This window comes from Anarrhichthys ocellatus, unplaced genomic scaffold, assembly GCF_004355925.1.
Source record: "Anarrhichthys ocellatus isolate YVR2014 unplaced genomic scaffold, GSC_Weel_1.0 scaffold10, whole genome shotgun sequence".
Classification (NCBI taxonomy): Eukaryota; Metazoa; Chordata; class Actinopteri; order Perciformes; family Anarhichadidae; genus Anarrhichthys; species Anarrhichthys ocellatus.
In genome coordinates this window covers 2,122,989-2,134,376 of record NW_022280040.1, presented here as the reverse complement: position 1 = coordinate 2,134,376, position 11,388 = coordinate 2,122,989, and the positions used below count along the sequence as shown (strand labels likewise).

At 41.1% G+C, this 11,388-nt stretch overlaps 1 protein-coding gene across 3 annotated transcripts in view; it reads left to right on the top strand.

Annotated features, from left to right (window-relative positions):
• Positions 1-4,368: 4,368 nt before the first annotated feature.
• The window catches only part of mllt10 (MLLT10 histone lysine methyltransferase DOT1L cofactor), a 61,556-nt gene continuing 54,536 nt past the window's right edge, over positions 4,369-11,388 (top strand). The window contains exons 1-2 of one of the 3 annotated variants that reach the window (XM_031850037.1): positions 4,369-4,773; positions 9,938-10,017. In XM_031850037.1, the coding sequence (XP_031705897.1) occupies positions 4,611-4,773; positions 9,938-10,017 (243 nt within the window). In that variant the 5' untranslated portion in view covers positions 4,369-4,610. The remainder of the gene's footprint in view (positions 4,774-9,937; positions 10,018-11,388) is intronic. The other 2 variants (XM_031850038.1, XM_031850039.1) reach the window with 2 other exon arrangements.

The window sequence follows — 11,388 nt, the reverse complement described above, 5'->3', positions numbered from 1 at the left end:
ATTAATATAAGACACAGATGGGGATACACGGTCTGTCAGAACCTTTACAACATATATTCAATCTAACATAAAGCCCAAGTATACTATAGTGATAAAAATACAACTTAAGATATCTAAAGCCTGGTATATGGCCTATAATCACTGCCCAAACGAATATCCGGCTCTGTTGAATTTAATAATGTTATTTTAATGTAAGGGAGTTGGACACACAATGCAAATATGAATTCAAGGATGTTTCAAGGATGTTTGAATCCAGCACACATGAAGGGATGAAGAACTTGTGCATGTGTGTGTTGCTTACTCACTGCTTTGTCTCTGAAACAATGTCTTCATTGTTTCAATTTAATTATACACTTAAAGAATAATAGTTGGGCTGTACATTTTGGGATAGACTGATCAAATATGTCACACAACATATATGTTCTTGAACTTAACACAAACAATGTTATGCTGTTTGTTTTGTTTAACAAAACCATATATAGTTTACATTCTACAAGACACCTATGAAAAACAGTCCTAGTTGATTTGAAAACAAACATATGGCAACAGTTTGAGAAAACAATTGCTTCAAAATAAAAGTCCTATACTTAGCTGTCAGTAGTCATTTGTTTAAGCTTATGAGCTAAGTCTCTGACAACATTCCTTCCAGAGTGTTATAGTTTTTTGCAGAGTTCCCCTGCAACACACACACACACACACACACATGCAAACACACGCACACACACAGGATGCAAGGCTTCAGAAGCAAAATTTAGATTTTATTACTGGTGTGATGTTTCTAACAAACATTCCTTGCACCTGGGTAGAAAACTAGAGCCTTTAAAGACATTGAGTAATGAAGGCAATGTATAAAGAGCAGTAACCATTAGACAAAATAAATAAATAACAAGCAATTAAATATGTTCAACACCTTTTTGCCATTTTTAGATGCAGCTTCCATAGACGTCTGTGTGTGTGGGGGCTGCTTTTCCTAATGTTGTCTTTCCTCCCAATGTATTTTACGCGTTCCTCATCCTGCACAGAGACCACAAAACTTCACTCAGCCTATGAAAACATGCCCATGAGAGCCTACTGACTTTTTAAATCCAAAGAGCTGTGGAGTCACATTTCTGAATATTAAATGTAGACCAAAAAAAAAAAAAAAGATTAACAAAAGCATATAAGGGAATATGAATGAGCATACTGCAGGAGGGCCAATTATCCTTCTATTTCAATACATTGCTTCTATATAGTTCTCTTAAACGCTTGCAAACTGCAAAATCAATGAAATGAGAAAAAATGCAATCAAGCATGTTAGTCGAGGATGTTGTTTCTCTGCTTTCTCTCACCCAGGTCAAACTTTACCACTGTGCAAGTGAAATAAGCTACCATACCGTAGATAATATATTTCGGCACAATGCTTGAAAACCTTGGCATACATGTTTCTTCAGTGTGTAAAATCTTAACTATGTCTTTTATGTGACAAATCAATATGTTGAGACAAGACAGCTACTTTTTCCAAACAGATCAAGGGCTGTAGCAGAAATGCTGTTGCGTGTTCGTTGTTAGTTGTTGGAAATCAGATGGTGTCACTGCAAGAGAAAACTCTTCTCTGACATCTCGAGGAACACAACGTGATTCGTTCAGACTTTGACTTAATCAAGTGCAAGTTGTAAAAATCATTTGCCATTTTCAGTGTTTCAGTAGCTATATGGGCCCCTCCACAACCACTGCCCCCTCCTTTTGCCTCCCTTTGTTCTCTCCAGCTCTAATAGGTTTTCCCCTGCCACACACAATTCACTTTTTTTTTCTCCCTTTTCCCCCAGCTCCCCATCCCTCCCACACCCCCTTTTAGTGCAGTGCCCAGTGTCGACTGGAGCATTTGAGCAATTTGAAATTAAAGCAAACAATGGGCAGGCACTCCCAGGGACCTCTCGCTCACCATATTACACGGAGGACGCTCGTGTGCTCTTGCGCATTATTGGCAAGTCATTACGTTTCTCTGGAAACCAAGAGCGGGAGCTTGCTCAGAGGAATCGGTGATGCAAGCAGCAGCTGAGTGCTTGGAATAGCATTTGTGTGTGTGTGTGTGTGTGTGTGTGTGTGTGTGTTCTGAAGCATCCTTGGCAACAGCATGGGGATGCTGTCAAAACAAAACTGTATATTGACAGGTCTGATATGCACCCTGATATAGGATTCTCAAAGCCCATTTAGTAATTTTTGAAAGATAAAAGGGGCATTCATTCTTAAAATGAAAAGCTATTCATGTTGCTGTCTCTCATGTCTACCGGCTCTATGCTCACCAGGCCTACACATTCTCCTACCATTCTAAATCATGTTGAAATGGCATGGCGAAAAACATGAAATATTTGAGTTACTTGAAAATGATGAGTTCCAACCCAAGCTGTTGATTGTACAGAGATGTAGGTATTTATGATTCAATTTTTTTTCTACATGAGCCGTTTTGTTTGTTAGGGAAATTTTGCTTAAAATTCCTAACAACCATTAGTTGTCATTGACTTCAAAACTGTTAAAAATGTTGTTTAAAAAGCTGTTGTTTGTACTATTTTGTGCTGTAATGGACATTATAGTTATAAATGTCATGTTTGTTTTTATCATCAAATTATTGTAATGCTGTATTTAATTAATTAAGTGGGATGCAATACAACACCTACAAGACCAACCTTTATGGATGCATTTGACATCTGGAAAACATTCTGCATTACAGCTTGAAAATTAATTATTAAGCCTCGAGCATTAGTCTGCCCAGAGTAAAGCTAGTGATGTGACCAGGATCCAAATGGCTTATTACAGGAGAGGATACAGTAAAACTCAAATGGAGACTGCAATAACTGATATGTGTCAGTGTTGAACCATCTAAACCAAGGTGTGTACACACATATTGTATCCAGGCCTGCAACGATTATTTTCATTACATTTTCTGCCAATCAGTTTCGCAATTAATTGGTTAATTTTTCATTCTGTAAAATCAGTGGATTGCAGCTATAGGGATTGTCACACTCACCCTTGTTTATTTTCTAAGGAAATATAAAAAAATAAAATAAAATGCTCATTTATATTTCCCAGAACCAGAAGTTGACTTACACGTGTCTTGTTTTGTTCAAAATTCAGTCCTGAACCCAACATGATAACTAAATAGTAAAACTAGAATGGTGCACTCAGTGTAGTGCAGATGTTCACCAGGCATATCTGCAACAACCACTGCTGTAGTGTTTGATTGAATGAATACAACACAAAATTGGCTAACATCCTGTCTAGGCTGCAAGTGTATCAGAAGTGCTTTTCACTTGCACTTCTCACAACAGATATACTCCCATTTTCATGGTGTCTGCACCGCATCTCAGCTCCGTCTCTTGGGGCGTAACTGCGACTTGAAGCCCATAGCAATTCTACCGTAATTCTGTTAGCTGTTATGCACTCAGCTGTGTACTGGTAGTTTCGTTACCTGTTGTCTGACAGTCAAACACACCGTCCAAAACAATAAAAGTGAGCAAATTGTGGCGATGCACTCAGCTGTGTGTGTATTACACTTGCGGCTCCTGTACCTGCCGGTTTAAAGTAGTGAGTGAGGAGTCAGCAGTCAATCAATGGCCGTATCAAACAGATATTATACATTTTTTTGAGAAAGTGTGAGTTATAAGCGCCTTACATACACTGTATTCAGCCTCGCTGTTCTGTTTGAAAGGTGCGGAGGTGGCATAGAGGGAGCCGAACCTGACATGAGCCGAACCTGTGTGAAAGTGACAGCCATGCAGGCCGAACGACTGTGATGCTATGATGAAATGCTATTTGTGCACCCCAACCACCGGGAGATTTAAAAAACAAACAACCAAAAAAACTTGAGAATAATTTTGCTTAAAATGACTTATTTGATTTTCTCAAATTTGTTGTCAATTCATTTCATCGTTAATCGATTATTCGACTAATCAATCCAACTCTAAATTAAGCTATTGCGTAAAATAATCTAACATGATCCTCACACTGAAAGTAAAACCTCAGAACTTGGTGCAAGAGATATTCACATTTATTTTCAATGCAGCTCTGCTCTATGCATCACAATCTCATCTTAGTCCCCTCAGCAGATCAAGAATGAAGTTACAGTCCTTGCTGTAAACATTTTTTTTAAAGTCAACATTCACATCTGTTTCCTAAATATTCTGCTTTTAATAGTTATTTAGCAATTAACCACATATTTGCCTCCCTCCATGTTGCAACTATGTTGCCAATGAAGTGAGTTAGGGGAAGTCTCTTTGCTACAAACTTTCAAAGCAACTTGGCCATGTGGAAACTCAGTAAAACGTTGCATTCGGCCATCCAATCACATCCGTCTTTTACTTCCTGTCAGAGGGCACGCACACACACGCGCCTGGCGTCATTACGCATTTCCTGTTCTCTTCGAAGAGTCCCCCCTTCTCTTCACCGTCGCGCCGTGAAGTGGATGTTTTGGTGAGAAAATACGGTGTCGAAAAGGGACGTAAATACCTTCAAAACATGACATTTCGACCCACGGGGACCTAAAGCGGCAAAAGCACGGAGAAGAGGAGCGTCTTCGGACACTGTTTCGGTTTATCTTTGTATCGTATTCCTCCGCATGTCCGCTTTCCTCATAGATGGTCTCCGGCGAGCGTTGTCTGGCGGCGGACGACGAGTTGTCGAAGAATAATATGAAGGAGATGATCGGCGGTTGCTGTGTTTGCTCTGATGAGAGGGGGTGGGCGGAAAACCCGCTTGTGTACTGCGACGGACACGGCTGCAACGTCGCCGTGCATCAAGGTAAGCTGGTGCCGTGAGCTCGGCTAGGAGCTAGCAGTTAGCTCACAGGCTAGTTAGCGTAGTGTTGTTGCAAGGTTATGGGGCGCTCCGTATGCAGCCTCCTCCGCCTGCCCTCACCAAGGCCAGGCTGAGGTCAGGCTCTGCTCGCACTGCAGCGATGTCCACCGCTTTGGCTCGGCGGCTGTCTTAATGCCTGTTTTAATCCGCTGTAGACGTGCTCATTTTGTCCGTATTCCTCTCGGAAGTTGTCATGTGGGATTCAGAGGAAGAAGGAGGGTCATCCTCACGTCTGAAAGGTGTAAACTTCGCGGGAAGCTCGCATCGATTTGTGTAAAATCCGGATTAATTTACTGAATAATATTACAAACTGCATTGGATATGAAGAGACACTTATTAGACACTGCTTTTTGGGTCGGGAGTACAGGATTTGGATAAGTTGAGGCCACTAAACGATGATCTCTAGAGCTTCTAGTATTGTGGCAGTGATGCATTGCTCACCCGAAATGACTCTGATGACGTCCCGTGTTTACAAAGTTAACAGCTGGCCATGTGACAATTTGCCAACGCAGGGGGATACAGTAAAAGTATTTGAAATGTCAGCAATGTATTCACACTTGTACCACAGGTTGTTTCGTAACAAGTAGTTCTGACAGGAGCATGTCTGTAAACCAGCTGTTACATATTTTAGAAACTCGGATCTAGTCAGATGTTACATTTATCTGACCCAGGTTAAAAACAAAGTTTGTCTTTGCTGGTCTTAAGCAGTGGTGGAAGAAGTACTTAGATATTTAACTTGAGTGAAAGTAGCAACATCAACATATTTCAGAATAATGTATATTATAGCACTGGATTATAATTACTGATGTATTATTGTGTACTAGGGATGGAACCATACACCAATTCATGGTTTTCAATTCAAGTGGACGTAGTTCACTGTGTCGTCGCACGTTGATTTGTAAACTGTCGCTTTTAAGCCTCGAGTTCGGCAAATTGGCCACCGCCATCTTGGTTTTTATCTGTCGCCATCTTGGTTTTTTGCAACCAGAAGTGACACGAACGAGTGGAACTTTAAACAACTGACCGCTGGATGATAATTTGTAGGCAACCAAAATGTTAGTTAACTTCCGTAAATTGAAAACAAACTATGTAATGGTTAAAGGTCTTAAACACGGACAACTCCCAGCCAGGACGACGCTGTGGTCCTGTCAATCACAAGGAAGCCTCACCCTTAAGCGTACCCAGTTTTATTGTCTATTTCACGCCAACTGGGATCTTAATGTACGAAATAAACATCATGCTATATTGAAGAAGACTTGAAACAAGCAATTGAGACCGTAAACTCATGTTTACTGAGTTAATAAATCAAGTGAAAAGCAGGTTAATTTTCTTGCTCGACTCAAGTCTGCAGAGCCCTGAAGCCCCGCCTCCTCTGTGGCACGGAGAGCTGTTCACTTGTTTATTCAACATTTATTGATATTGCACCAATTGTACACATCCTTGGGTCTCCAGCAATACAAAGTGTGAAGTAGATCGAATGAATGTTTCTCGAGATATGCGAAGGGCACACACACACACGTACGGAGATGGAGATTCCTTGATTTACAGTTAGATGATGTCGCTACAGCCAAATTGCACTAAATTTGTGACACCCAGACAGCTTATGCACACACGTCTACCAAATGTGGTTGCAACTGTGTAAAGCGTTCAGGAGATATTGTTTTTTTTTGTAATATAAGTCCTTCACAAAGCATTTGAGCAACGATTGCCCAACATTTGTTGGAGTAGCAGCAAAGAAACAGATCTAGACACAATTCAAAAAAACCAATCTATATGCAAATGGATAAGGGCTATATGAATAGATTCTTATGCCGTGTTCACACCAATGATCGGGGACTATTTGTGTTCATTCGCGTGAATCGCGCTGGATGCGCCTGATAGGGGGCGTGGCTTATCACCCCAAAAGCCGCTCAACTGTCCGCCATTAACCATGGAAAAAATAACCTATTTCTGCTTAGTACGTGTTGTGGAAGTCCCAGATATCACGGGAAACTAAACGCTGTCATGTCTGGGTTCATAACATAGTCCAGAGGAGCTCCGTGGATTTTATCGAGCTGTATTCACTGTGTCTAGCAAGCCACAGGTCGGCTGGTTTACTACAGCTGTATGAACACAAAATAAACTGATTTAACGGCAATAAACCGACAAAAAGGGACTCCGAAATAACTACGTAATGATGCCAATTTGTAAAAAGTCTCAATTAATTTTTTGTTAGTTCTCTCCACAAGACGACAATTTCTTAAATACTTGTTTTCTCAATGGAGCTCGGATCGATCGGTGCTAGGCTATGCTAACATTGTAGCAGCTCCATCAACACTCAGAATAACGTCATCTAGACGTAAATACGACGGCGTCTTTTTCATCGTTTGTACCATATGGTTGACACACACACATTTATACACATAGTTTGGTCCGGTCTCTCTTGATATGAGAGCTCTGGGTGAACACAGACGGCTACAGTATTTGTTTCCTGATTCAACAACGGCAGGACGTCAGCGATGACAGGAGAAACATCTCAACGCTGATAGGCCTTGATATGTTACTCTAGTTTTTCGCTGAAATTTAAAAATTTCAACTCGCGTGTTTTGGTGTTTGACAAACGCGCCACGCCATCGCAAATTCGTGTCATTCCAGTCTCATCGCGTCTGTGCATAGACTGTATGTAATCTACTCGCGCGAATAATTCGCGACACGTTTGGTGTGAACGCACCTTTAGAGCGTCTGTGGCTCAGTGGTAGACCGGGTCATCCTTCACTCAGAGGATTGGCGGTTTGATTCCGGGCTCCGCTAGTCCATGTTGATGTGTCCTTGGGCAACCCCAAATTTCTCCCAAATGCTGTGCTTTTGGTGTATGAATGGTTAGATAGTCCTGATGGGCCCCTGCCATGGGTATGAATGGGTGAAGGATATGTAGTGTTAAAGCGCTCCGAGTGGTTGGAAGACTAGAAAAGTGCTCTACAAGTACAAGTCTGTTTACCTTTTACCATCCGTCTGGACCCACATCATTTTTGTTTTTGAGACTTCGGGTTCAAGAGTTACAGGCCAAAATGTAAAGTTTGTTATAGCGCCACCATCTGTCCTAATTGCACCACATTTGACAAAGCCCTTGGGTCCCCAGCAATACACACACCAAGTGTGAAGTAGATTGAGCAAAGGATTCTCGAGATATGCAAATACAGACAGACCGACAGATGACAGTTGAACTCCTTGCCACAACATTAGGGTGCGTTGCCGCTATAACTGCAATAGATGGGCTTGGAAATGTGCTTGTGTGTAACGCCAGACTGATGTGGACCCTCGATTGTTGAATGAATGGAGTTGCGTGTGCAGTACATGTTCACAGCTGTCCACGGAACTCAGAAAGTATGTCAGAGTTTGAGTCTGATTGGAAAATCGCTTATTCCTCCTCTGGTGAATTACTGTAAGCAGACGAGCTGTACTGTGTTTGTGAAGAATAGTCAGCGCTGTCTTTTCATGCGTTACCTTGTAGAGAGCTGCCCCTGAACCACAGTCATGACAGCGTCTGTTTAAATGAAACACGTTTGTCAGAAATGATTAATTCGCAACATTCAACAATATCAAATGAGTTTCTAAATTTCAGCCATCAGCAGACATTAATCAGTTCGAGCACTTTTTCCAAATTTGAATAATTTAGATATCTGTCAAAACAACTTTGTTTAATCCAGAGATGCATCTAAACAGAGCCAGGCGAGACTGAGTATCACAATATACACTATAACTATGTACACGATTTACTAATGTTAGGAGAGTATTTGGAAGAAAGTATACTGTACATTAATTTGTAATATTGCATTGCAATGAACACAGAAAGTAATGCAAGACATTAGTCAATATACTGTTGAGAATCCTCAACTTCCATCGTGAAATTATTATCATTTTAAATACAATAAATTTCTTCCCACAACATAGTCAAAAAATATTTTTGATGTAATTCATAGCATTTAAATAAAATCAATGTTCTATGGCCCCTCCAAAATCTCTTAACATTGTGTCAAATTTATTGCTCTTGTGTTTGAGGTCTCCTCTAAATCTTAGAGAAAAGTTCAGATAGCATAAAAGCATTTCCATACTCTACGTGCGATTGGTTAGGATGGCACGTTTTTAAGTGAGCCAGCCATAATTATTAAAAAGTGTGCACTGTGTGCAGAATATCCTATCCAACTGGTCCTTGTTTTGTCTGGTCACCAGGTACCTCACCTTTGGGTGTTTTGTTCTGAGAAACCTGGATTATAGCCGTTTATTCTATTGGATTATGGGCTCTGGTCTGATCAGAGATAATCTGAAAATGTGTAGAGGTAGGCTATTTAGGGTAGTGCTGCTGTATTTCGGGTAGCACCGTCTGTACTGCAACTTTAAATCTGAGCATCCGTGAAACTAGGTTATACCTCAAGGTGAAAGAACTCGGTGTGGTTTTGACGTTGCAGTCCGTCTTGGCAATTTTATTGTTCGCTAATGCGTTGTCAAAATATTAAGATTTGACAAGAACGTATGAAAGTGTCCTCTCTGACCCTGTTCATGTAGCATCCACACAGCAGTGAGTACAATACAAAGTTACTTCTACCTGTCATATTTTGAGTATTTGGTATCGTTTAATCTCTAAAATACAACCTTTCTTTTGACTTTTTTTATAGAAATGTGTGGAGGAGGTCAAGTAGAGTGGGCTGTTTAAATGCAGCCTCTTGGCAACATTAACGTAAAGCAAACAGTTATCATTGATGCCTATATGTGTCGACATTAACAATGCATTACCAGTTATTCTCCCTTTGTCCCCTCGGGCTTAAAATATTTTGTAGTGCAGGCAAACTGTCAGCTGTCAGTAGAGCGATATATAAAAACAACAGCAGTGTGTTCAACAATCTGTCAATCTGTCACACTGTTTAGTTCTGCATTCAAACCAGTTTAGTCTCGAGTTTACCTTCTGGCACTGGCGTGGAGATTGTGCGATATTGTAAAGATTTTTATCGAGTGCAGTCAGATCTGGTGTGGTTTCATTATCCCTGTGTGATTGTATTCTGTGGTATCAAATGTAGTCTTTTGTTGAGGTTGTGATGACTTACTCAAACGTCCCCCCTCCGTTTCTCCTCAGCCTGCTATGGCATCGTGCAGGTGCCCACTGGTCCGTGGTTCTGCAGAAAGTGTGAATCTCAGGAGAGAGCGGCCCGTGTGGTGAGTCACAGAATCTATCTATCCATTCATCATTTATGAGTAAACTCCTGGAATAACAGGACTGTCTGTCGGAGATGGTGGACCTCGTGCTCCCGCGCAGCGCTATCATTTATAAATGTGCCGAGAAAGTAGGTTGGGTCTTGAATCATCGGCGAGTCTGTTCAAAGGGCTTGGTACAAAGCTCCTAAAATAACAATACAGTGCATCTCGAAGGCACCGTTTGTACTATTTCATCTCAATGGGTAGCCAATATCATATCTTGTGCTGCTGAGAACATTTCTTTGAGAACGTTCTGAGTGCGAGTCGTCCACTGTTTCTGAATATTTCGGTCATGTGAGTAAATGCAAAGCGAGGGAGGGGGAGGGGGGGGGGGGTCACTGTTAAATTTGATGACCAGAACCTCTTTTTCTACCATTGTTTTGCACTACAGTTACCGTTTAGCTATGGAAAATCCCATGTCATGTTGTTCAAGATCATTTCAATGGACTGCTGGGTGAAAGGAAATCTATTTCTCTACAAATCTGAATGAAAATGCTGAACATGCAGCAGTGTTTTGGGGGCACTTTTGTTTGTGTTCTATTTGACAGAACTATTTATGGTTATTTTAATATATAACAAACTAAAATTAGTTCAGATGTACTGGAAGCTGGCCGTTACATTTGACTAAATTAACTATATTTAGTATGATATGTAAAAATGCCACAGCATTTGTTCTGATGGGTCTAACGTAGAGCTGTCCTCGACCAAATCAATTCTTAGGCTAAACCCACGCATATCTTTTGCTACGTTTTATGCCTGACGCCACGCTAGTTTGAAAGGTCCGGGGTTGTGTTGTCGTGTGGAAAGGCAGAAACTGAGACCTTTTTGAAAACGAGGACCTAGACCCCCGTGTTTGCTGCTTGATTGGGTCTTCGCAGTCATGACGTGTCCTTCCCTGATTCTTATTCTTATTATTAGAGCCCAGCGGCATTATCAGCCCTGTGGAGTGGATGTTTGAAGTCATGGTTTGCGGTTTTGAGGAGGGACGATGGACACACAACTTTCCTGTTCTCATCAATGCTTAATTTGTTCTGCAAAACTATTGTGAAGTTCACAAAGAAACTGTAAACGAACAAAAGCATAAATGCTCTCCAGTGAGACAGGGACTTTCAGCCACCCGGCCGAGCTATGAGTGCGAGAACAGACAATGAAACCAAGGGGAAATGAGTGAGAGACGTGTGTTGACCAAATTCCTTTACCCATGATCTAGTAACTTTGATTAATAAGTGCATTTTTGGTGAGAGAGAGACCTGCGGCCTTGTAACTAAGTTTGACAAAATATAACGTGTGTGTGTGTGTGTGTGTGTGTGTGTGTGTGTGTGTGTGTGTGTG